Here is a 26,869-nt window from a genome sequence, read left to right as displayed (position 1 = left end):
GTGCACCCGCACGTGGGTGTGTGTGCGCTCGTCCGTGCGAGTGTGTGTGCATGCGACCGCACGTGTGTACATGCATACGTGTGTGTGCGAATGTGTGTGATAAGGTGACGAGACGCTTATCAGAGAGAGGGAGAGTGAGTACTGGCATGTTTATGTAAGAGCCATGAGCTCTGGATTAAAAGGTCTTCATGGAATCAAAGAGATGGATGGGTGGGTTTTTATTTAAAAAAAAGCTCTCAGATTGTGTTTTAATACGGCACCATTTCCCATGATGATTAGTTTTAGTACACAGTGCACAGTACTTCACAGTACGTCTCCGTGAAATACTTTCATGTTGATGGCTGAATGTGTCTGTGCATGTCTGAGTGTCTGCGTTTATCCCTCAATGACTAAAGTGCTAAAAATGGCCTTAACCACAGTAAGTATACACCACGGTATATCACAAAAGCAAAGACCAATCCTCTGCTTACATAAGACATATATCTCGTACATTTAAAAAATAAATGGCACTGTACAATTCCTATAACGACAAAAGCAGCTTATGAGAGAAATGTCAATAACAAAATGGAACATCCTATCATTCTCATTTATCCTCAGGAAATTGCAGGCTGAAAGAGAAACACTGAATAATCTCTTGCCCCAGGTGCCTCTCTCTCTCTCTCTAAAAAAAATAATACCATTTCAGGACATACAGTCCACAGCTATTTCAATCTGTGGGGTATCAGTCTGCATAACTGATGACAAGCTGATAAAGGGTGTATGATTATGGTACAGAAATACACATTAATAAACCATCTGTGTGCAACAACCTTCCCTTTTCATTATTATGTGTTATATATATATATATATATATGCCCAACCTCCAACCACTCCTAACATTCTTTCAAGGGGAGCCTGCCTGAGTAATAGATGCATGCCCACACTGGTAAACTACTGGTAAGCTCTGCCTTCATTGCTTAGTCCAGATGTCACAAATCTGCCCACAAATCTGCCCACAAATCTGCCCGTCGAGACAGTAGCCTACCAGATGTCCAGTCAGTGTCGTGAGGGGGGTTTGGAAATGAGAAAAGGCAGAAACAAATGCTTTTCGAAAGCTAAGCAAAATACAAATAAAATCAAAAGAATCTCACTGCATCAAGCCAGCAGAAAATACTTTATACAGAACAACCGCGTTTGCAACAAACTCACATGAAATACTTATGCTTGGTAAAATAAAATTAAAATCTAAAGGCTTGCTTGGAATGTTTGAGGGAAGTTCGGAAGGCGAAATGTTGACAACGACTTTCCAAACCACTCGTGAACACTCTAGAATGTGGTCGTGGTCATCATAAACATCTCAGGAGAACTGATCGTCGGCCACATCATCGGGGTCACTGTAAAGGTTGGACTTGGCTACCGCCCGGTTGGTTGCCATGGTTACCATTGTTATCTCCGTTAACACCGGCATTGCCATGGCAGCTGGAGACTGCCTTTTTGATGCTGTGTTGGCGATTGTTGGTACTGTTGGTCCCAGTGTTCACGCGGGAGAGGGTGCACATGCTGCCCAGGTGGCCGGATCGGTGGTGGGTGGTGTTGTTGTCGCGCAACTCCAGCTCGTCATAGCTGGATACCCGGACGAACGGGCACCAACAGAACGCCCGCTTGAAGCCCGCCCGGAACCTGTATCCAAACCACAACCCAAACAAGACAGATGAGTGCATTGTTAGATTTTTAACATTTGAGAGGTGGCTTATGAATTCTAAAGAAGGTACACTGGTATCTTTCTCATCTGGTCTTATCCATCTAGCCAGTGGTTACCTAGGAACAAAGTAGGAACAAAGAAAACATTTTTTTTAAACTGAAAATATAAATGAGTTATGGGTAAGGCTTATCTTCATTCTATGCTCTGGTGCATTCTTAACAGTGCCCAGGTGCTGGATCCTACCTGCTGTTGAGGCAGCAGTAGATGATGGGATTGTACATGGTGGAGCTCATGGCCAGCCACAGCACTGACAGGTAGACCTGCTGGATGGACTTCCACCTCATCAGAGCCTTGTTGACGCCCGTCACGATGAAGTAGACGTGGTACGGCAGCCAGCAGAGGGCGAAGGTCACCACCACAATGATCATCATCTTCACCACCTGGGGGTTAGGAAGGGGATAGTGGGAGGATGGGAGGAATAGAGCGACAGGGATGGGGGAGACAGGGTGGAAGAGAGGGAGGGGGAGAAAGCAATGAGAGAAAGAGAGGAGAGAATAAGAAAATAGGAGTGAGAGAGAGAAAGAGAGGAAAAAGAAAGTACGTTGTCTTTATTCTGTGTAGCTCTGAGACAAGATGTCGATCAAAAAATCAACATTTGGACGGCCACTTCATGTTTGGTTTCACAAAGTACCTGATTCTGAGAAGGACAGAATGTGTGACGCTCAATAGATTCTCACAAGTGTGGGCACCATGATTGATTCGTCCTCAGGTTGGCATTTTCATTCCGTCCTAGAAGCCACAGCAGTTTAGGATATACTTTTTTCATCATGACAACACCTTTCAAAAGAGCCATTCACAACAACCTCAAAATATAAGTGCTTCATTTACACATAAATGGTCAGGACTCCCATTGATGGTCCAACGGTGTGATACATTTGAGATTGTATTCCATATCCTGACGATCTAGAGCCAACACGAAGGAAGCAACTCACTTCAAAGATCCTGTGAATTCCATGAACTGATTGTGTCACTTAAAATCCTCAAAGAGCATTTCGAAACTTGAAATCAGATCGGCATTCTCAAAAAGTTTGTACTTTGTTGCCTTGTATGGAGGAGTTGTGACAAATTTCATCTGATAGAATTTTGTCTCTTTCTAGACTACCCGAAAATCAAAGCTCAGACACGCCTGGACAATGCAAACTGCAATTTGTCCGTCTTGTCAGCGAGGAAGATCTTTGTCCATGTATCCTCACTGTTGTGTTCACTATTGTGTTACTACTGTGTCATCACTATAGCATGTACGGTAGATCATCTCATGATATAGGCTGCATTCCGAACACTTAAAAGACACACCCTATCCCCTCAGCCCTCAAATTAAGTGGACACTTCTGATAACATCTGACGACTATACACTAACAGGACAAAGGGCAGAGGGAGGAAGGAATGATTTTGTAATGGACCGCCCTTTCCCGAAAATTCGTCACTCGTTCATCCCGCGACGATTATGTTTTCAGCCACCGGTAGGTAGCTTGTGGTTGCATTATATGCGCTACAGTCAATTGTGATTGCATGTCTACTTTTATTAACTATATAAATCATAATTAATATACGCCTACTGTATGATAGCTAGCCAATGAATTAGCTAACTAACGTTAGCCTGCCTAGCTGGAACATCTGAAGGAAAATGTTTTATTTCTACAATTTCCATAAGCTAACCGAAACAAAAACAATATTACTTTTACCAGACGTGTTAGTAGCACAATTTCTACCTTATTTACATTTGTTTTTACTTACACTTGTATGTTGACTCCATATTGACGTTGAGGTTTTAATTTCGGCCGACTTTTCTTCGCGGATGTATAATCATCGCGAATTGAATTATGGCCCGAAGTGAACATAATTGTACACTCGCAAACTCGATCAAAAACGAGGGCTGAGGGGCTTACGTTGCGAACTTCCCTTGTTTGGATAATCGTTTGGACCGATGTCAAAGATGGTGACGGGGATTCCCCCAAGGGCATAAGGTGAGGGTAAGTGGACGAGGGTGTGTATTTTATGAGTTTGAAACTCAGCCATAGTCTCACCAAGTGAACTATGCTCACAATGTCATGTGACAAGATGGCTGCCAGCCCGTAGAGCATTAGTGATTGTGATCTCCAATGAATGGTCAGTCTGTCCGTCAAACAGTCTGAGCTCCAAGAAACTCCCCAAAGCCTTTCATATAGATTCCATTCTGTCACTTTACTCGATTTAACCTACATTCGCTAAACCTTTGAGATTCTCCATTGAGCATGCCTTTTAGTCTAGCACTAGGCTTAATCTGTGTCTGGGAAACTAATGTACAGTGGCGTTGCATGCAAAGCACTAAATGGTGGGAAAGTCTTTATATTCCGATTTAACATCCCACAGATATAGACATCCTAAAGACTTAGATTTAACTACAGTATGTCTCGGGGCTTGGTCATGTTTATGCTAACATCAGGAATATTGACTTGCATTGGTTATGGGCCAAGAATGCAAAACAAGTTCGCATTTGGAGATAGTGGCCATGTAAACAAAAACAAAGCATGGGATTGCTCTTTTACCTTGAGCATAGACTGCTTACAGGGTAAAGGAAACTAATATGTCATTTTGTCATTTGGCCGAACTATCCTTTTAACTACTACTAGCTGTATACTTCAGCCTCTTGATTAAGTGATCGATCAAGCTGTCCGTTACCTTGTTTATGAACAATAACAATTAGGATCTTATAAATCAAGGATCAACTAGCGCCACCTGCGTCATCTTCTGGATGATTAACAATGTGGCAGAAAGCTTATGAAGACGTGTCATCTCTTTGGTATGTACAGTGTGTCTGGGACACTGAGTCTAATGATGAGCAAACAGTGTCTGGTAGAATCCTCTCCGGAGCTACATAAAGCAGGAGAAAGGGTGTCCATGACGCATGACATAGCAGGTAGGTAGTTGACGCGAGAGCACTGGTGGTCTGCTGAAGAGGTCACAGCATGGGTCAATTGAGCTGGCTGGGAACAGATCGCTGACCTCATTAGCAATTACTTTTAAACTAACCACCGAATAGGACCTGACGGTATGACAATGGGTGACATTCAGCCTAATGAACCTCTCTCAGCCCTCGTCTAGCTTCGGTAAAAAGGGTTTGGCAGGGACTTTATTGGCTAATCCAATAAATCCAATCATTTAGCGGACGCTTTTATCCTAAATGACTTCTAGTCTGTATTTGTGGCCCATTCAAACCCACTGGGGAATTGGAACTGTGTATAAGTGCAAGGTTAACTAACCCTCCATCACTGCGTGGCTCAAATGAAATCAAGTTTATATGGAGGTGCATTTCACGACAAAAACTAAAAACAATCAAAAAGAGAACCAGTTCTGAAATAAGAAAAGAGCAAGTAACAACACCAAACGTGTGCTGGCGCCGAGGTCAAATGTCAGGCAGGATCACAGGCTACATCACCGGATAAATCACTGTAAACGAATACGGTTTCATGGCCTCGGCTATCTGTCCAAAACAAAGAACCAGGTGTGCTGATCCCCCGTAATCTGAGTGTAATCCTCATGAATAAAACAATAACAACCCAGAAATACAGTCTGGGTTTACTCACAGGGTGTCCTGGAATAATCCCAATAATTCCCATATCTAGACCTGTCGGATTGGCCGTTGCCTATCTATAATCTGACCCACACCTGTTAAACCCACATCTGGCCTAATAGATGTTAGTCATACTGGTTCACATTACCTGAATCCTTATGGATAACTGTGGGGACCAGGGTCCATATATATGAAGCATCTCCGAATAGAAGTGCTGATTTATGACCAGTTTTGCTTTTTAGACCACAATGAATGAGATAACATGGACAGGGGGAACCTGATCCTAGATCAGCGCTCCTACCCGGTGACGCTTGATACATACGGAGCCTGGACTCTAATTCGAAGATCAATGATGAGATACACTGTGTCCAGTTAATTGAATGCATTGTCATCTCTAAAGAGGAGACCAATCTCTGTTGTTTGCCTGCATAACGCTGGATTACCTGATGGGTAGCCAAATCCAGTGGGGAATACAGAGAGATCATTGTGCCATGTACAGGGTCAGTTATTCATTTCAATGGTATAGCTACATCAATTATTGTAATGACAATGTATTGGGTCAAACACGGATAAACCCTCAAATCCACCAGAAGCGCATATTCAGTTTATTATTATTATTATTATTATTATTGTTTGCAGAAATTATTTTCCCATCCGCATTTTTAAAAGGCCTACAGTATTCTACTTCTCACACCAAATGAACGGGAGAAAATGAAACTGAGACAATTGGGACGTCTCGTGACCGTGCCAGTTAAAATGACTGGCTGAATCTACTGCATTCAATTAATGGTCGCCACATTGGTTTACAAATGGAATACACATGGCTTTACCAAAGGACGTTATGTGTATAATGGAGTTGTATTTTTGCGTTACCTTCCTCTTGGCTGCGAGCTGGCTGTGGTAGTTATCTGATGCTTCCCCCGGGATCTCTCCTCCCCACAGCGTCACACCCACAATGGTGTAGGTGATACCCATCACCACTAGGGGCAGCACATACACCAGCACCGTCACAATGATATGATACCTGTTTACCAGAGAAGAATAGATAGCTGTCGGGAAGGAAAAGCAGAGCATTCCTGTGAATGTAATGGGAAAACATGGTAATTCTGCAAATTATATTTAATCTAATTCACATTTATATGCATTAGTCTAGGTTGCTCTCTTCGTTAACTAGTCTGCATTGGTTGTCTGTCTATCTATCTATCTCTCTCTCTAGGCTAGCTGTCCTGTGTGTATGAAATTCCTCTACTCATACGGACTGACATTCCAATTACCCAATCACCACCCAGTTCTCCAGAAGCGGGACACTCACCACCTTATATTAATTAACCTGTATGCAATCAATGTGGCAACCTGACAAACTTTCAGTTAATTCCAGTTGATACAAACAATTATTCAAGGATGCGTTCATTCAAAGTACACTGAACAAAAATATAAAACGCAACATGCAACAATTTATACGATTTTATTGAGTTACAGATCATATAAGGAAATCATTCAATTGAAATAAATTCATTAGGCCCTCATCTATAGATTTCACATGACTGGAAATACAGATATGCATCTGTGGTCACAGATATCTTGAAAAAAAACGGTATGGCCGTGGATCAAAAAACCAATCACTATCTGGTGTGACCACCATTTGCCTCATGCAGTGCGACACATCTCCTTTGCATAGAGTTGATCAGGCTGTTGATTGTGGCCTATGGAATGTTGTCCCACTCCTCTTCAATGGCTGTGAGAAGTTGCTGGATATTGGTGGGAACTAGAACACGCTCTTACACGTCAATCCTGAGCATCCCAAACATGCTCAATGGGTGGCATGTCTGGTGAGTATTCAGACCATGGAAGAACTGGGACATTTTCAGCTTCAAAGAATTGTGCACACATCATTGGGACATGGGGCCATGCATTATCCTGCTGAAACATGAGGTGATGGCAGAGGAGGAATGGCACGACAATGGGCTTCAGGATCTATGTGCATTCAAATTGCCATTGACAAAATGCAATTGTGTTTTGTCCGTAGCTTATGCCTGCCCATACCATAACCCCACTGTCACCATGGGGCACTCTGTTCACATCATTGACATCAGCAAACTGCTCTCCCACATGATGCCATACACACGGTCTTCCATCTGCAGTTGAAAACGGATTAATGCGTGAAGAGCACACTTCTCCAGTGTGCCAGTGGCCATCGAAGGTGAGCATTTGCCCACTGAAGTTGGTTAGGACGCCGCAGTCAAGTCAAGACCCCGATGAGGACAACGATCACGCAGATGAGTTTCCCTGAGATGGTTTTTCACAGTTTATGCAGAAATTCTTCAGTTGTGTAAACTCACAGTTTCATCAGCTGTCCAGGTGGCTGGTCTCAGACAATCCCGTAGGTGAAGAAGCAGGATGTGGAGGTCCTGGATTGGTATGGTTGCACATGGTCTGCGGTTGTGAGACCGGTGGGACGTACTGCCAAATTCTCTTAAACGACGTTGGGCACACGAACTGCCAAATTCTCTAACATGATGTTGGATGTGGCTTATGAGAAATTAACATTTAATTATCCGGCAACAGCTCTGGTGCACATTCCTGCAGTCAGCATGCCAATTGCACGCTCCCTCAAAACTTGAGACATCTGTGGCATTGTGTTGTGTGACAAAACTACACATTTTAGAGTAACCTTTTATTGCCCCCAGCACAAGGTGCACCTGTGTAATGATCATGCTGTTTAATCAGCTTCTTGCCACACCTGTCAGGTGGATGGATTATCTTGGCAAAGGAGAAATGCTCACTAACAGGGATGTACATTTGTTTTGAGAAATAAACTTTTTGTGCAAATGGAACATTTCTATTAACTTTTATTTCAGCTCATGAAACATTGGACCAACACTTTACATGTTGCATTTGCATTTTTGTTCAGTATATGTTTGTGCTCCTTTATCGTGTACTTTTGATTTGAGCACGTTTTCTATGATTGTCTATGCGCCATTATTGATCGTATTATTTGTTGGTATGTAAGTAACTCCAATGCCTAAGTAGGTTTGTTTGTGTAGATATTACTTAGATCCTTTTTCATATTGTAGATACTATTGAGTTTTGAGTATTTTTGGATGTATGTGCTTTTGACTAGTGCCTGTATAATTGGCCAAGTTATTTGCCTTACATCAGGGCTCTCCAAACCTGTTCCTGGAGAGCTACCCTCCTGTAGGTTTTCAATCCAACCCCAGTTGTAACTAACCTGATTCAGTTTTTCAACCAGCTAATTATTAGAATCAGGTTCGCTAGATTAGGGTTGGTATGAATACACTGGGAATTAGCCCATTTGAAGTGTACCTCCAACTCCCAGTGTTCTTATCAATACACAGCCACGGTAGCCCACACCCAAACCACCAGCAGCATGTTCACTTCAATATACAGTTTCATTACCAATCAACCCAAAGCTGTTTTCAGATCAGCGAAGATGAACAAGAGGAGGTGAGTTAAAGGAACCCACTTCCGACTATTGAGATGCACCCAGAGTGTCTCACTCACATGAAGGAGTCATCTGATGACCGGGGCCAAGCCACGTAGCAGATTGTCCGGCGGGGCAGGATGCGGATCGTGGAGTAGAAGCAGAGAGGGAAGGCCAGCACCACGGCCAGCGCCCAGATACACAAGATCACCACCTTGGTGGCTGTGGCCGACAGCCTGGGTTTCAGCGGGTGGATGATGGCCATGTACCTGCAAGGGTGTCAAATCAAATCAAGCGTTATTTATACAACACATTTCAGACATGAATATGACGCAATGCGCTTCACAGGAAAAACATTAATAAAACAACAAATCAAAATATATTTTCTATTTGAGATTCTTCAAAATAGCCACCCTTTGCCTTGATGACAGCTTTGCACACTCGTAGCATTCTCTCAACCAGCTTCATGAGGTAGTCACCTGGAATGCATTTCAATTGACAGATGTGCCTTGTTAAAAGTTCATTTGTGGAATTTCTTTCCTTCTTAATGCGTTTGAGCCAATCAGTTGTGTTGTGACAAGGTAGGGTTGGCATACAGAAGATAGCCCTATTTGATAAAAGACCAAGTCCATATTATGGCAAGAACAGTTCAAATAAGCAAAGAGAAATTACATTCATTCATTGCTTTATTTTTTGACATGAAGGTCAGTCAATATGGAACATTTCAAGAACTTTTAAAGTTTCTTCAAGTGCAGTCGCAAAAACAATCAAGCTCTTTGTTGAAACTGTCTCTCATGAGGTCAGCCACAGGAAAGGAAGACCCAGAGTTACCTCTGCTGCAAAGGACAAGTTCATTAGTTACCAGCCTCAAACATCAACTGTTCAGAGGAGACTGCGTGAATCAGGCCTTCATAGTCGAATTGCTGCAAGTAAACCACTACTAAAGGACATCAATAAGAAAGAGAGACTTGTTTGGGCCAAGAAACACGAGCAATGGACATTAGACCGGTGGAAATCTGTCCTATTGTCTGATGAGTCCAAATTTGTTTTTCAACAGGACAATGACCCAACACACTTCCAGGCTGTGTAAGGGCTATTTGACCACGAAGGAAAGTGATGGCGTACTGCTTCAGATGACCTGGCCTCCACAATCACCCGACCTCAACCCAATTGAGATGGTTTGGGATGAGTTGGACCGCAGAGTGAAGGAAAAGCAGCCAACTGGCGCAGTGGTTAAGGGCGCTGTACTGCAGCGCCAGCTGTGCCATCAGAGTCCCTGGGTTCGCGCCCAGGCTCTGTCGTAACCGGACGCGACCGGGAGGTCCGTGGGGCGACGCACAATTGGCCTAGTGTCGTCCGGGTTAGGGAGGGCTTGGTCGGTAGGGATGTCCTTGTCTCATCGCGCACCAGCGACTCCTGTGGCGGGCCGGGCACAGTGCGCGCTAACCAAGGTTGCCAGGTGCACAGTGTAGCCTCCGACACATTGGTGCGGCTGGCTTCCGGGTTGGATGCGCGCTGTGTTAAGAAGCAGTACGGCTGGCTGGGTTGTGTATTGGAGGACGCATGACTTTCAACCTTCGTCTCTCCCGAGCCCGTACGGGAGTTGTAGCGATGAAACAAGATAGTAGCTACTACAACAATTGGATACCACAAAATTGGGGTAAAAAAAAAGAAAGAAAAAAAAGAAAAGCAGCCAACAAGTGCTCAGCATATATGAGAACTCCTTCAAGCCTGTTGGAAAAGCACTCTAGGTGAAGCTGGAGAGAAGGCCAAGAGTGTGCAAAGCTGTCATCAAGGCAAACGGTGGCTACTTTGACGAATCTCAAATATAAAATATATTTTGATTTGTTTAACACTTTTTTGGTTAGTATATGATTTCATATGTGTTATTTCATAGTTTTGATGTTTTCACTGTTATTATACAATGCAGAAAATAGTAAAAATAAAGAAAAACCCCTGAATGAGTAGGTGTATCCAAACTTTGGTACTGTATGTTCCCAGTTTCAGCCCCCCCCTCAGGTTCTTTGGAAGGCTATTCCAGAGGCTGGGGGCATAGTAACTATAGGCTGCCTTTCCATGCCTCTTGGTCCTGGGCTTTGGGATAGTTTAAAGGTCAGTGCCAAAGGACATGAGAGACCTACTGGGTACATAACTCAAAAGCATGTCTGATATGTATTGGGGTGCACAGTTGTGGATTGATTTAAAAACCAATAGAATAATCTTAAAATTAATTGTTAAACTCACAGGCAGCCAGTGCAGAGACTTTAAAACTGGTGTAATGTGTGCTCTCTGTCTGGCCATGCTGCAGCGGTCTGTATGTTTTGACGTTGGCCAATGGCTTTCTTTGGTAGACCAGACAGGAGAGCATTACAGTAGTCAAGCCTGCTTTTAATAAAAGCATGGATGAGTCTCTCTGTATCAGCCTGAGAGAGAAACGTCCGTACCATGGCAATGTTCCTCAGGTGGTAAAATGCTATTTGGTCACATTCCTAATGTGTGTTTCTAAGTTTAGTTCAGAATCTAAAGTGACACCTACGTTTTTACCTGGCGTTTTATCTTATTTGACCGTGAATTAAAATACGCGGCCAGATTCTGTGTGCTTTGGCTCCAATAATAAGTACCTCGTTCTTATCTTGATTTAGCTCGAGGAAGCTGTGAACCATCCAAGTATTTAAATCACTAATACAGTCTAATAATTTATCTGTGGAGCTAAAATGCTCTGGTGACACAGAAGTGTAAAGTTGTGTATCGTCTGCACAGCAGTGAAAATCAATGTTGTGCTTTCTGATGACGGTGCCAAGGGGCAACATATAAACTGAACCGAAAATCGAACCTTGTGGAACACCACATGGGATATGTATTTTCTCTGAGTTATGTTCACTAAGGGTGATAAAAAGCTCTTGACCGGTTTAAGAGGTCCTAAACCAATTTAGAACTGGACCGGAGAGACCAACCCACACCCAAGGACAGAGAGCTGTTCAGCGTCTGGCTCTCAGATCATTTGCCACTTTATCTTAGGCTGTCTGTGCTGTGGTGGGCAAGAAAACCAGGTTCGATTTTTTTTTAGTTGTTTAAAAAAACTATTTCTCCAGAATTTTGCTTAAGAATGGAAGGTTGGAGATTGGCTGATTGATTTGATTTTGATTTGGATCTCTTTTAGTCCCCATTTGGACTAATCTTCCAAGAGTCCTTAAACATTAAACTTCAATTTATAATACGAACACATTTCCTCATATAACACACTATTACAAACAAACATAATATACTAACATAATGACCCAATAAATACTCAATGTAAAAAATATTGATTCTTCATCTACTATAGTCCCACAACATTTCTATGTATTATATTTAAATTGTTTTAAAAATAAATTTTAAACTTATATATTGAAAGGTTTCTGGTTTGCTCAGTTAATTTATTCATTTTTTTTATCGCTCTAAATCGAAATGTTCTTTTGCCTATTTCTCTTTTCTGTCTGGACAACGCATAGATGGTGGACAATCTATTCCTAGTATTTACTGAATGTCTGTCTCTTACCAACTGAATACATTGTGAATAGAACTTGGCCGTTTTAAATGATGTATATTATGAAATAAAATAAGCATGTTTTTTTCAATTATCTTATCGATTGATGACCAACCAAGAACATTGCGCTTGACTGCAACAGAAGAACCATATCTCCACCTTAAAACAATCCTTGCTGCTTTTTTCTGTGCATTCTGCAGCCTCCTAACTTCACTTGATGATGCATTTCCCCAGACCACAGAACAGTAGTTCACCTGACTCTCAATTAATGCTTGTGTTATTTGCAGATTTTTTTACATTTAAATATTTAGCTACCCTTCTGATTATGCATGCTGTTTAAAAAAAAATCCACATAGATAGTTATTTGAGACGACCATGATGAGCAGTTGTCTAGCTGCACTCCCAATAGTTTGGTTTCTGCCACTTCTTCAATTTGTACTCCTCCCATACTTCATTGTATCCCATGCTGTTTTGGCCTTTTCCTCGTGGAACAGACCAACATAACTTTGGTTTTCTTCTTGTTTAAAACAAGTTTGTTTTGGCAAACCCACTCCCTAATATTCTCCAAATCTCCTTGTAAAGCTTGCTGTACCTGTTGAACCGATTGTCTTGCTGCATAAATTGTAGTATCATCTGCAAATATAGAAGCTTGACTTTCAGCTAAGGCATAGGGAAGGTCGTTGGTATATATTAAATAAAGAAGTGGCCCAAGGCAGCTGCCCTGCAGTATTCCACAGTTTAACACATGAGGGGAAGAAAATGAACAATTGATATAGGTGGACTGTTTCCTGTCAGTTAGATATGACTGTACCCATTTCAATGCTACCTCCTTAAAACCATAATGCATTAATTTTGTCAAAATTATTTCACGAAAATAGTACACCCACAAACTTGCCGTTATCCATAGTATTGAGCCACTGGTCAGTCATGTCAACCAATGCAGTGGTAGTGGAATGTTTTTTGCGATAAGCATGCTGATTGGCTGTAATCAGATCACTCTTTTCCATGTACTCCCATATTTGTCTCCTCACAATACCCTCCAATATCTTACTGAGTGTAGGGAGTAGACTAATTGGTCGACTATTGGCAGGAGTAATGGGTTCTTTGCAGTCTTTCGGAATAGGACACAGTTTCGCATGCTTCCATACATTTGCAAACATCCCCTTTTCCAGTGACCAATGTATCCCAGTGGAACTGCAATCTGGGGAGCAGCACAGCGAAGCAAAAAATTGCCCATGAGACCATAACCTGTAGATTTACCATCAGGTAATGACTTCAATAGGTTTAACACCTCCTCCACTGACACCGTTTGCAGACTAAAAGAGCAGATCTTGTTGCTCATAATATGTTCATCAATCCATTGGACAATAGCTTGTTTGGAAAAATGTATGTTTACATTGTTGCTCAGTAAATTAATTTTCTTTGTAAAATTATTTTCAAAATTATTGGCAATATCAACTGGTTTTGTTATTATTCTCCTGTCAACCTCCACACTAGATGGGCATGATGCGATAGATGTACCAAGTAAGCCCTTAACTGTGTTCCATACCTTTTTAGAATCATTTTTACAATCAGTAAAAGCATTGTTGTAAAATAACTTTTTCTTTCGATTAAATTGAACTGCATAATTACTTAATGTTCTATAATTGTGGTCATCAATTTCTAATTTTGACTTGGCTGCCATATTTCTTTGAGAAAAAGCCTCACCCAGTTCATCATCAATCCATGGAGATGGACGAGCACCAACTGTACTCTTTCTTATGATGATGGTCCATTGCCTCAGTGAGCAAATCAATAAAACATTGTGTAGTGTGATTTAAATAATCCTCTAGATAAATCAGCTCCCAGGGTACAGCAGCCAAATCATTTAGAAATAGCTCATGATTAAATGTTTTAACATTTCTCTTGACCACAATCCTAGGGGATTGCTAAGAGCTGAAAATTGCTTAGAGCTGAAGAATCTAGATTACTTTTCTTCAGAACGGTTTCACCATAGCAGTTTTAGTGCAGTGGGGAAAGTGGAGTGAGTGATAAACAATAGCTTGTACTTCTTCAGATATGTAATTAAAAACTGTTTTGAAGAATGTGGTGGGTATAGGATCGATAAGGCAGGTTGTGTTGGACATGCTCAGGAAAGTGATATCACGTGTCAACCAGGGAAAATAACTCCATAGTGCCTTTGCGTGGTAGGCTAGGGCACATATCATCACACTTCTCATCAGGTCTTGCTTGACTGATACCCAGCCCAATGTTTTCTTATCTTATCTCTGAAATATGCCACAAACTCATCACATTTAGATGTGGAGGAAAGTTCATATAGTTTTGCGGGGGTAGGATTTATCAGCCCATCAATTGTCAAGAATAGCACTCTCAAATTATTCTGATAATTAGTGATCAGGTTAGAGAAATGAGCTTGTCTGGCATTTCAAATTGCCTTGATATATGCCAAGTTGCTCTCTCAGAATAATGGACCTGCAACTTTGACTGTCTCGACTTCCGCTCTGCCTTTCTACAATTTCTTACATTTGAATGTTTCCTCACTCCGTTTGGATGTGGCCTTTTTCAGACTTGCTGGAGCTATGCCATCAATGACTGCCCTTAATTTGCAATTCAAGTGATCAACTACAGTTGAAGTTGGAAGTTTACATACACTTAGGTTGGAGTCATTAAAACTCGTTTTTCAACCACTCCACAAATTTCTTGTTAACAAACTATAGTTTTGGCAAGTCGGGTTAGGACATCTACTTTGTGGATGACACAAGTAATTTTTCCAACAATTGTTTACAGACAGATTATTTCACTTATAAATCACTGTTTCACAATTCCAGTGGGTCAGAAGATTACATGCACTAAGTTCACTGTGCCTTTAAACCGCTTGGACAATTCCAGAAAATTATGTCATGGCTTTAGAAGCTTCTGCTAAGCAAATTGGCATCATTTGATTCAATTGGAGGTGTGCCTGAGGATGCATTTCAAGGCCTACCTTCAAACTCAGTGTCTATTTGCTTTACATCATGGGAAAATCAAAAGAAATCAGCCAAGACCCCAGAAAAAGTCTGGTTCATGCTTGGGAGAAATGTCTAAATGCCTGAAGGTACCACGTTCATCGGTACAAACAATAGTACGCATGTATAAACACCATGGGACCACACAGCTGTCATACAGCTCAGGAAGGAGACGCTTTCTGTCTCCTAGAGATGAACGTACTTTGGTGCGAAAAGTGCATATCAATCCCAAATCAACAGCAAAGGACCTTGTGAAGATGCTGGAGGAAGCAGGTACAAAAGTATCTATATCCACAGTAAAACGAGTCCTATATCGACATAACCTGAAAGGCCACTCAGCAAGGAAGAAGCCACTGCTCCAAAACCACCATAAAAATGCCAGACTACGGTTTGCACCTGCACAAGGGAACAAAGATTGTACTTTTTGGTTAAATGTCCTCTTGTCTGGTGAAACAAAAATAGAACTGTTTGGCCATAATGACTTTTCGTTATATTTGGAGAAAAAGGCGAGGCTTGCAAGCTGAAGAACACCCTCCCAATCGTGAAGCACAGGGGTGGCAACATCATGTTGTGTGGGTGCTTTGCTGCCGGAGGGTCTGGTGCACTTCACAAAACAGATGGCATCATGAGGCAGGAAAATTATGTGGATATATTGAAGCAACATCTCAAGACATCAGTCAGGAAGCTTGGTCACAAATGGTTCTTCCAAATGGACAATGACCCCAAGCATACTTCCAAAGTTGTGGGAAAATGGCTTAAGGACAACAAAATCAAGGTATTGGAGTGGCCATCACAAAACTCTGACCTCAATCCTATAGAACATTTGTGGGCAGAACTGAAAAAGTGTGTGCTTGCAAGTAGGCCTACAAACCTGACTCAGTTACACCAGCTCTGTCAGGAGGAATGGGCCAAAATTCACCCAACTTATTGTGGGAAGCTTGTGGAGCGCTACCCAAAAATGTTTGACCCAAGCCAAACAATTTCGAGGCAATACTACCAAATACTAATTGAGTGTATGTAAACTTCTGACCCACTGGGAATGTGATGAAATAAATAAAAGCTGAAATAAATAATTCTCTTCACTATTATTCTGACATTTCACATTCTTAAAATACAGTGGTGATCCTAACTGACCTAAGACAGGGAATTTTTACTAGGATTAAATGTCAGGAATTTTGAAAAACTGAGTTTAAATGTCTTTGGCTGAGGTGTATGTAAACTTCCGACTTCAACTGTAAATCATCACAAGAGGAAGGCAGAATAGGGGATGGTGTATTGTTCATACACTCAAACTTCGGAGGTAAGATAGCATTTTTTATAATGTGTTCAGTATTACCCTGCGCTATCGGCAACAAGAACATAAAGAAAATACACCGTGGTGATCAGATAAAGCAACATAAACAAGAGGATTTATCAATAGTTAGCCACTCGGTAATAATCAGGTCCAGAGTAAGGCCACAGTTATGGATGGGCCCAGTAACAAGTTGGATAAAGTACGTAGAGCTCAAAAGACAAATCAATTCAATGGCCTTGGAGTCACTCTCTTTGTCAACATGAATATGAAAATCGCCCAACACAATAATTCTATCATAGTTCTCAAGGACAACAGACAATTCTTCGGAGAAGAATAGCAGGATGGTCAAAAGACCCAAAGTCATCAAATGAACAGTCCTTACAGCTGAGAGCATTAGTAAAAAATTGAGGCTGTACCCCCCATTTACGTCAATTTACCTATTATTCATTAGGGTTTTGATCCTCTCGAACGTGGCCATTTACTTTTTCCCTTTTCCCCTTTTCTGATAGAGTACGGAAAGCTGTAGAGGGAGGCTTCAATAAGAGCGGCACTACAGTCTGAAGACATGTTTCAGTGTGAAAAATGCAATCAACTTTGCGCTCAGTAATGAGGTAATTCACGAGAAAGGTTTTACTAGTGATTGCTCTCAGATTTAAACGTGCCATATTCAATGAGTATGGACCACTCTGCCGTGAGGTAACCAATGAAATGCCAACCACTTTTTCCCTCCAATCTATCAGAATGGTAAGATATGACACGCAGTGTTAGAGGAACATGAAGTAGGTTACACACAATAACCATAGAGCCATTTCTACAGGATTTGATATACTTTCCAAGTCCTCTGTTGCTTATTCTGACAGGGAGGACTGGAGCACTACCAGACCCTGTTCATCAGTCTCTAAAACAGCCTCTATAACCATTCAAGAGGTCAGTCAGGGGGTGAAAGCAAAGACGGTGGATAAATTAAGATGTCTTACTCAGGCCGTTTACCAATGAAAAACAGTGTCACAGTTTACTAAACTGTGTGTGTCTCCCATAGACACCAATACGATCGAAGTTGGGTCTGGTCTACTTAGTTCAGAGACTGTGTATAAGGACCCAGTGATATGTCTCGCTTCCGTCTCCGGTGAAAGGATATTACGTCAAAGTTCAAAGGTTGATTTGGTATTTTATTCCTCCATACACTGCTTGCTTTAGAGGTTATACTTTTTTAAATTTTGAATAGAGTGTACACCATAACTACAGTTAATGAATACCATTTAGTATGCAGGACCCACTGGGCACACACTGGTTGAATCAATGTAATTTCCACATCATTTCATTGAAATTAAGTTGAACCAACGTGGAATAGATGTTGAATTGACATCTGTGCCCATTGGGAAGTGTCTTATTGTAACTGCATTCTTTATAAGCTCTCATTTAGAAAAATATTTGGCGGTGGCTGTGTTGGATCAAGTATAAAAGCGACAAAAAAAAGAGGATGAGATGCGAGTATTGTTTCTGTCTCACTGGAGAGTGTTGTGGAAAGTGTTGTCAAACATTGAGGCCTCCATTTTCCAGAATGTGAGTTAAACAAGCTCTTCTTGACAAAAGCCAGAGACCAGGTTGAAATACTACGATGCCAAATCAAACAGTAAATAAGATACCAATCTTCTCTGGAGCGGCCACCATTAGGATAGTAATGTGTGTGTGTGTGTGTGTCTGTGCCCAATTTCAGATTGCTTTAATGTGCCGTATCTCAGGTACTCAAAACAAAGGATGCCCTATGTGGAGCTAGTTATGTTTGATTGACTCTTTGACTCTTCCCAGTCTATCTCTAATTGGATCCAACACTGCTGTTTGTTTGGTTTCCAGCATACAAAGATTCCATTTCCCCAGAATTTACTGCTAGACTGTCAGGTTTCATCCTCAGACCTTACCTTACCTTACCTCTGTCTGTCTGCTTGTCTCTATGTGTGTGTGTATATATATATATATATATATATATATATATATATATATATATATATATATGTGTGTGTGTGTGTATGTGCGTGCATGAGTTTACCTGTGCTGTGTGTGTGTGTGTGTGTGTGTGTATGAGAGTATACCTGTGCTGTGTGTGTGTGTGTGTGTGTGTGCTCTGTCTTTGATTCTGTGTATCAAAGGCCCACAGTAGGCCTATAAGTGGTCAGGTCGTGGTCATGCCCATGCAGGTGCGGATTATCTCCTTTGACTAACTTCAAAGTCAGATGAAAAGAGATGTTGGACTGTAGTCCTACTGTGCAACACAACTTGTAAAGGTATAGAGTTGACCTCCCGACACCTGGGGCCTCATTTATTTCTGTTTTGATGTTAAGGTTATAAAACTGTCATAAATAATGCACTGCGCCAAATTATTAGCAGGCTACCGTTATTTGATTGAATTCTGAAAAAGTGGGACACTTTGCATTTCCGTCTCCTGGAACCTCTTCAGACATCTGTCCAACACACGACACATTCTCTGAAATCCTCAGATGTTTCTGTTGAGTTGTGGGCAGAACGTGACTTTATACATAGCAGTTGCCAAACACTGGCTGCACATTCTGCAAGATTGCCTATTAAACTCTTTAAAAGTACATGCTGCCTACAGCCCACGCTTCCATGCAAAAGACAAATTGTTTTTCAATATTTTGTTTGTCAATACATGGTTGTGTTTCTATCTCCTACCTTGGTATAGGCTCTGAGATTAAATAGTATATGTCGAGCTCCTATCGCACAGCAACATTGCAGCCTAACGTTACTGTCATAGGCTACCGGCCTATTTACTTTTGAGCATGGTCGGGTATTAAATGAGCGATGGATAAATGGTAGCCTTGTATTTGTTGTATAGAGGGAAGAAACGAGTTATGTCAGAAAAGTAGAGACATGCCCTTGCTTTATGATTATGATTTAGGCCTATATAATTATATGTAAATATAGGCTATTAGGCGAGATGCTGCTATGTAATCTTTTTCCAAAAGGCAAATGCATCTGTTTTGTATAGGCATACGGTCACGCCCTGACCTTAGTTCTCTTTGTTTTCTTTATTATTTTGGTTAGGTCAGGGTGTGACATGGGTGGTTGGTATAGTTTTTGTATTGTCTAGGTGTTTTAGTATGTCTAGGTATATGTAGGTCTATGGTGGCCTGAATTGGTTCCCACTCAGAGACAGCTGTTTATCGTTGTCTCTGATTGGGGATCCTATTTAGGTTGTCATTTTCCATTTTGGTTTTGTGGGCTATTGTCTGTGTAGTTGCATGTCAGCACTCGTGTTATAGCTTCACGTTCATTTTTTTATTTTGTTTGTTTTAGGGTTCTTCGTTTAAATAAAGAATGTATTCATGTCCCGCTGTGCCTTGGTCTCCTCATTATGACGAACGTGACTCAAACGTTTGAGTGTTTTTATTAGCCTACCATTATTATAATTCCTGTGCATCAAACACCTCAACTTTCCTCAAAATAACAATATTTGCTTGCAATACAGTTGATCAACCACTAGAAGTTCTGAGTATGCATAGTCTTAGATATGCATGGAGATACAGTTGAAGTCGGAAGTTTACATACACCTTAGCCGAATACATTTAAACTCAGTTTTTCACAATTCCTGACATTTAATCCAAGTAAAATTCCCTGTTTTAGGTCAGTTAGGATCACCACTTTATTTTAAGAATGTGAAATGTCAAAATAGTAGTAGTGATTTATTTCAGCTTTTATTACTGTCATCACATTCTCAGTGGGTCAGAAGTTTACATACACTCAATTAATATTTGGTAGCATTGCCTTGAAATTGTTTAATTGTTTGTTGGGTCAAACGTTTCGGGTACATTCCACAAGCGTCCCAAAATAAGTTGGGTGAATTTTGGTCCATTCCTCCTGACAGAGCTGGTGTAACTGAGTCAGGTTTTAGGCCTCCTTGCTTGCACATGGTTTTTCAGTACTGCCCATACATTTTCTATGGGATTGAGGTCAGGGATTTGTGATGGCCACTCCAATATCTTGACTTTGTTGTCCTTAAGACATTTTGCCACAACTTTGGAAGTATGCTTGGGGTCATTGTCCATTTGGTAGACCCATTTGCGACCAAGCTTTAACTTCATGACGGATGTCTTGAGATGTTGCTTCAATATATCCACATCATTTTCCTACCTCATGATGCGATCTCTTTTGTGAAGTGCACCAGTCCCTCCTACAGCAAATCACCCCCACAACATGATGCTGCCACAACCGTGCTTCTTGGTTGGGATGGAGTTCTTCAGGTTGCAAGCGTCCCAACTTTTCCTGAAAAAATAACGATGGTCATTATGGCCAAACAGTTGTGTTTTTGTTTCATCAGACCAGAGGACATTTCGCCAAAAAGTACGATCTTTGTCTCCATGTGCAGTTGCAAACTGTATTCTGGCTTGTTTATGGCGGTTTTGGAACAGTGGCTTCTTCCTTGCTGAGCGGCCTTTCAGGTTATGTTGATATAGGACTTGTTTTACTGTGGATATAGATACTTTTGTACCTTTTTTCCTCCAGCATCTTCACAAGGTCCTTTGCTGTTGTTCAGGGATTGATTTGCACTTTTCGCACAAAAGTACATTCAACAAGAAATTTGTGGAGTGGTTAAATGTAAAATTCTGACTTCAACTGTACACACTTTCCCCATCAAGTTCAAAATGGCTAAATACCAACTTTTATAGGAAAACTGGCATACGCGAGATTTAATATTTTTCGTCCAAATGCACCTTTGATAAATAAGGCCCTGCGATGTTTGGCCCCGAGAAGAAGCACGGCAGGGTAAACCCAGTGTGTGCGAGTGTGTGTACACGCTTCGCGTTTGCATGTGTGTCTGTGTGTTGGTGTGAGTATAGCTTTCACATAAGCACTCTTGGCACTTAAAGCCATTATTTCACTGCAGGTACTCCAATTTAAATGATTTAATCAGCACGTACCTCCACAATGATAGGTTGGCTGCACAGTGGAGCTCATTAGAAGAACTCTGGCTCTTTTATACACAAACTGAGTAATGAAATGCTTGATCAAATCCTCAAGAACCTCAAGTGTTTTCTAATGTTGAATGCATCCCAAATTGAACCCTATTCCCTTTATAGTGCAGTACCTTTGCCCAGCACCCATAGGGCTCAAAGGTAATGCAATGTATAGGGAAAGGGGTGCCATTTGGGATGCAATTTGTGTAGCAGGATCTTTATTGGTTAGATTAGTGGATTTAAAGCTACATTCAGTTCATTCTCGTTTTGACAGAATGTAAGGAGAGGGTTGGTTTCCCGTGTGTGTGCATTAGGCCTACCTTTTTCTAATTTGATTTAAGGGGGTTGGTTATAGAATCAGTACATTACATTAAACCGGAGTAGCATTAAACAAATAATAACAAATTGTCACATTTCCTATAAAAATATAAATAAATTCACCAAATGTAATAGAATGTGTGAAAATTAAGTTGATGTCTCCAGAGCTCACCTGTCGACCGCTATTGCGCTCATTGAATAGATGCTTGAAAACACTGCCGTGACTGGGAAAAAGTTGTGGAACTTGCAGTATGATTCTCCAAAGTACCAATTGCCGTGAGCAGCATATATGAAATTAATCAACGTGTTGAACGCGGCCATTGAGGCGTCAGAGAAAGCCAAGTTGAGTAAAAAGTAGTTTGTCACGGTCCGCATCCTCTTGTGCGCCAATACGATCCAAATCACTATCAGGTTCCCAAAAACTGCCACGGCGAGCACAAGGCTGTACGCGACCGACCATAGCACGATGCGCCAAGGCGGTTGTACAAACTGATTTGTAAAGGTCCTAGTTGTGTTTGATCCGTTGTTTGCCGCAGCCATTCCTCTAGTCACCCTGCCGATATTTACTTGGATTCAATGCCTGGAGGTGGCAGCCGTTGAATTGGCATACACCTTCGCAGCGCACCAAAACCCGCAAGTGCTCTGCTCAATACGGTCACGTTAAGTCCCTCTTCATTTATATTGCTGTTCCGGTCACTACAGGGCAAACGCGTTTGGGAGACAGTCGTAACAAAATGTCTAGTGACAACTCCAATAAATAATTGACACTTGAAGAGCACGGCACTTCTGATCTATATGATAGAGTACTTCTCAAATAGGCTACCGATAATATTCGAACAGTTCTTTGGAAACAGAGATTATCCTTTGTTTTGCTACGCATAAGTGAACGTATCCTAGAGCTCTGAGCAGCAGAAGGATCCAAAGGGATGGACTGCGCTGAGTCGTGCGCTGCGCGTAGGGAATCAATCATGTGGTGTTCCATTAAATTCTTTACGTCACACTCCCCTCCCCTTTCTAATAACAACCTGTCATTCACTTGAACTGTAGATCAATCAGCTACGCTTTTATACAAATGAGACATAAACATATGGCAAGCATGGAATTTGATGGCGAGTCACTTATAAATGCCTTACATAATCACGATGAACGACATGCACGCGTATCAGGCACTGATTAAAGGCCTGCAGCATCTGTTGCCTCCATTGACTGAGTCGCTAATTTCACTCACGGTACATCTCCGTGATCAAAGGGCCTTTGTCATTGTCACTGCAAGTATTGAAAATAAACCTTTATTGACTACGTTTATTAAACAGTCATATTTGATAAATGTGTCTAGTATCTCCAAAAATGTGTTGTTTTTACCCTAAATAACTCTCTTAATTCCCAAGATCGATTTTCAATAGATGGATCTGCCAAGGCCTTATCACCAAAATGAATGCAGTTCCCAATAGGCCTATGTCAACCTTTTCGGGATGGACTGACTCTATGATCCTAATGCACTCATTCAAAACAATCAAACTTTCAGGGTGCCAAACCAATATGTATTTTTGAAGCTTCAGCTTTGGAGTTCTTGCTCCATTGTGACTTATTACCTTGCATCTCATAAAAAAAGTTAAATTATCTGAAAAATACACAGCCCCCCTCGGTATTCAACAGCATCCAAACCACCAAGCATCCCTCATTTGTGTCACCTAAGCAGCGTGGAAAGGACAGAGGGGCTTCATCCCAAACGGCACCCCATTCCCATTATAGTGCATAACTTTAGGGGCTTTGGTCAATAGTTGTGCACTATGGAATAGGGTGCAATTTGGGACATGCACAGGGGCACGTGGGAAAGTGCCTTTTATCCACTGATCCACATGCTCAGTATAAAAAGTAGAGACGGTGACGCCACACCGACGTTAAGACATTAATGTTCCCGACCACAGGTGTTCACTGCAGAGGGAGTCATGCCAATTAGGCTTCTCTCTCCCCTTCTCCTGGTGGGTTCCCCTGGCAATTAGGCAGGATTACACCTGATGGGTTCCCCTGGCAATTAGGCAGGATTACACCTGATGTGCCCCTTTGAATGAGTTATATAACTGTCTGCGCTCCTTCCGAGCTGGATTACTTATGGGGAGCTGAAATGGCAATTTTCTGGTGGTGTGGGAATAGAGTGGGGTGACACACACATACCGGCCCAACAGAAAAATGTAATCTATTCTATTGCATAGTATTCTATTACATTCCATTCTCTGAAAGGGAAAGATGGAACATTTCAAATCTCTCACACATTCCTGTCGTGTCTTTGGCTATGCCGGATTAAGTGATGTGACATGCAATTCTATAAAATAATTTCTCCATAATTAATATTACCTGATTGAGCTAATCATGTAAATGTAATTAACTCGAGAGTCGGGGGCACCACGAAATGATATTTATAGAGCTGTTATCTTCCGAGTAAACTCTTAAAGACCTAGTAATATTTTACATCAATAGCAGTCAATATTAATCGTCACCTTAATTCAGTCTCATCTGAAAGTTGTAAATTCTTGGTTATCTGCACCAACCCTGACTAACAAGTTGAATCAGCAATACAAATGTGGGTTTAATTATTTATTTACTAAATACCTAACTAATCACACAGAATTACACATACACATAATTCATCAAAACTTGATTAGAAATTACGTCATAAAGGAAAACGTCCCTAGCGGGCGGAACAGATATGACAGCTGGTTACACAAAAGAAAAGGGGCTGGGTTTGAGTGAAAGAGCGGGAAGACTGAGGGACGCAGGGAGAAGCTGTGCTATTGTAAATACAGTATCTTATGCATTCTAAATTACCGCCCATTTGGAAAAGGAAAATGCAATAAATATTTACTCTGAGCTGCGATTCGGTAGGTTGGTGGTAGATGGAAGGCCGTGTTGCCCAACCGAGTCCTTTGTCCTTTGAAGAATGTCTCTGCTGGTAAATTGGATACGTTGTAGTAACGTCGTTGTGTGGTAGACGGAATACTCTGTCTGTTCCTTCCTAACCTGCGTTTGCAGCTGCTGTTGCTAACTCCACGGCTAGGAGGTATCACTTCTGTAGTGAATAAGAGTTCAAAGTTCATACCATTCGCAACCAAAGCTCACGCTGATGTTGGCTTCGTTCTGTAGTTATTATCTGAACCATTCTGACATCGGACAGTCGTCCTAACATCCTCGGAACAGGAGGTTATATTGTTTTCAAGGCTTTATATAGGAAGGGAGAGGAGGGCGTGTTTGAAAAGTTGTATAGCCCATGTCCCTTCACAGGGGCGGGCCACTGATTGAGCAGAGCCCTAACCTTATAAAAAAACAATTCTCACATTTTAGAAGCTAAAATCACATTTCATCCCATCACAAATGATTTCATATTCAAACATTTAAATTGAACAACAATTCCATGTGAATCCGATAATTCTGATGTGTAGACTTTCAACTGTAGAGTTTGCCATCTTATCATTGATGAGAACGTCTCAGATGACAACCGAACTGACATCATATTCATTAAGTACCACTGCATATGTTCAATTGGTCGGATTACCAGAATATAGTTCATTTCCCCCCACCTTCTGATGTTCCCAGAATCTCTATGTTAGCCAAAGGGGTTTGCAAATGTAACATCAGTAGGGTAGAGAGAGGAAAAAGGGGGGAAGAGGTATTTATGACTGTCATAAACCTACCCCCAGGCCAACGTCATGACATTCCTATACTTTACACAAAAGCCCTAAAAAGGCAATTCATGTAAAACTATTAGGATGCTCAATGCCTATCTATCCTCTCTTGCCCTCTTTTTCCAACACATAATACAATGCATGGGGTGGCAGGGTAGCCTAGTGGTTAGAGTGTTGGTTGCAAGTTCAAATCCCCGAGCTGACTAGGTACAAATCTGTTGTTCTACCCCTGAACAGGCAGTTAACCCACTGTTCCGTCATTGAAAATAAGAATTTGTTCTTAACTGACTTGCCTAGTTAAATAAAGGTTAAAAAAAAATGCAAACTTAATCTTAAGGCTCTGTTTATAATAGCTTCTTCAATTCCTCAACTATTCTTAATGTCTGTCGTTCTACAGATTGCGACAGCAGGGGAGATGGGTCTGGTTCCGAATTCTGTTTGACAGAGTGGTTTCACACAATGACCTTTCAATCTGTTCTTTCAGTCCACCTGGTATAAGTGGCGTGGTCTATCATGGGAGAACGGTAGCTCGCCTTGAGAGAAAATGGAGTTGGAATTGAATAGCTGGTAAGAGGTTGTTAACATAGCCTTTGACCTGCCTCATGTGTAGGAGAGGTGTAAAGATTAGTCTCTCACCAATGGCTTTATATAGGAAGGGAATAAATGTATGTCGATTTGGATGTTTGCTAAATGGCATACAGTGAGTGTACAAAACATTAGGAACACCTGCTATTTCCATGACAGACTGTCCATGTGAATCCTATGATCCCTTATTGATGCCACCTGTTAAACTCACTTTAATCAGTGCAGATGAAGGGGAGGAAATGGGTTAAATAAGGATTTTGAAGCGTTGAGACAATTGAGACATAGATTGTGTATGTGTGCTATTCATAGGGTGAATGGGCAAGACAACAGATTTAAGTGCCTTTGAACGGGGTATGGTAGTAGGTGCCATGCACACCGGTATGTGTTGGGAACTGCAACGCTGCTGAGTTTTTCACACTCAACAGTTTCCCTTGTGTGTGTAATGGTCCACCACTTGAAGGACATCCGGCCAACTTGACACAACTGTGGGAAGCATCAACATGAGCCAGCATCCCTGTGGAACGCTTTCGATACCATGTAGAGTCCATGCCCCGACGAATTGAGTCTGTTCTGAGAGCAAAAGGGGGTGCAATTGAGATGGTTTGGGATGAGTTGGACCGCAGAGTAAAGGAAAAGCAGCCAACAAGTGCTCAGCATACGTGGGAACTCCTTCAAGACGGTTGGAAAAGCATTCCTCAAGAAGCTGGTTGAGAGAATGCCAAGAGTGTGCAAAGCTGTCATCAAAGGCAAAGGGGGGC

General features: G+C 41.5%; 1 protein-coding gene across 1 annotated transcript; it reads right to left on the bottom strand.

Annotated features, from left to right (window-relative positions):
• Window positions 1-1,121: 1,121 nt before the first annotated feature.
• Window positions 1,122-22,780, bottom strand: LOC139418835 (neuromedin-K receptor-like). Its single transcript, XM_071168568.1, has 5 exons — window positions 22,019-22,780; window positions 8,814-9,002; window positions 6,165-6,315; window positions 1,925-2,121; window positions 1,122-1,659 (listed from the first exon to the last, which is right to left on the bottom strand). The coding sequence occupies exons 1-5, from the start codon at window positions 22,384-22,386 to the stop codon at window positions 1,371-1,373; spliced, it is 1,194 nt and encodes a 397-aa protein (XP_071024669.1). The 5' UTR covers window positions 22,387-22,780; the 3' UTR covers window positions 1,122-1,370.
• Window positions 22,781-26,869: the final 4,089 nt, after the last annotated feature.

Source organism: Oncorhynchus clarkii, chromosome 10 (assembly GCF_045791955.1).
Source record: "Oncorhynchus clarkii lewisi isolate Uvic-CL-2024 chromosome 10, UVic_Ocla_1.0, whole genome shotgun sequence".
Classification (NCBI taxonomy): Eukaryota; Metazoa; Chordata; class Actinopteri; order Salmoniformes; family Salmonidae; genus Oncorhynchus; species Oncorhynchus clarkii.
Note: the sequence above shows the minus strand (reverse complement) of the source record. Positions and strands in the feature narration are given on the sequence as shown.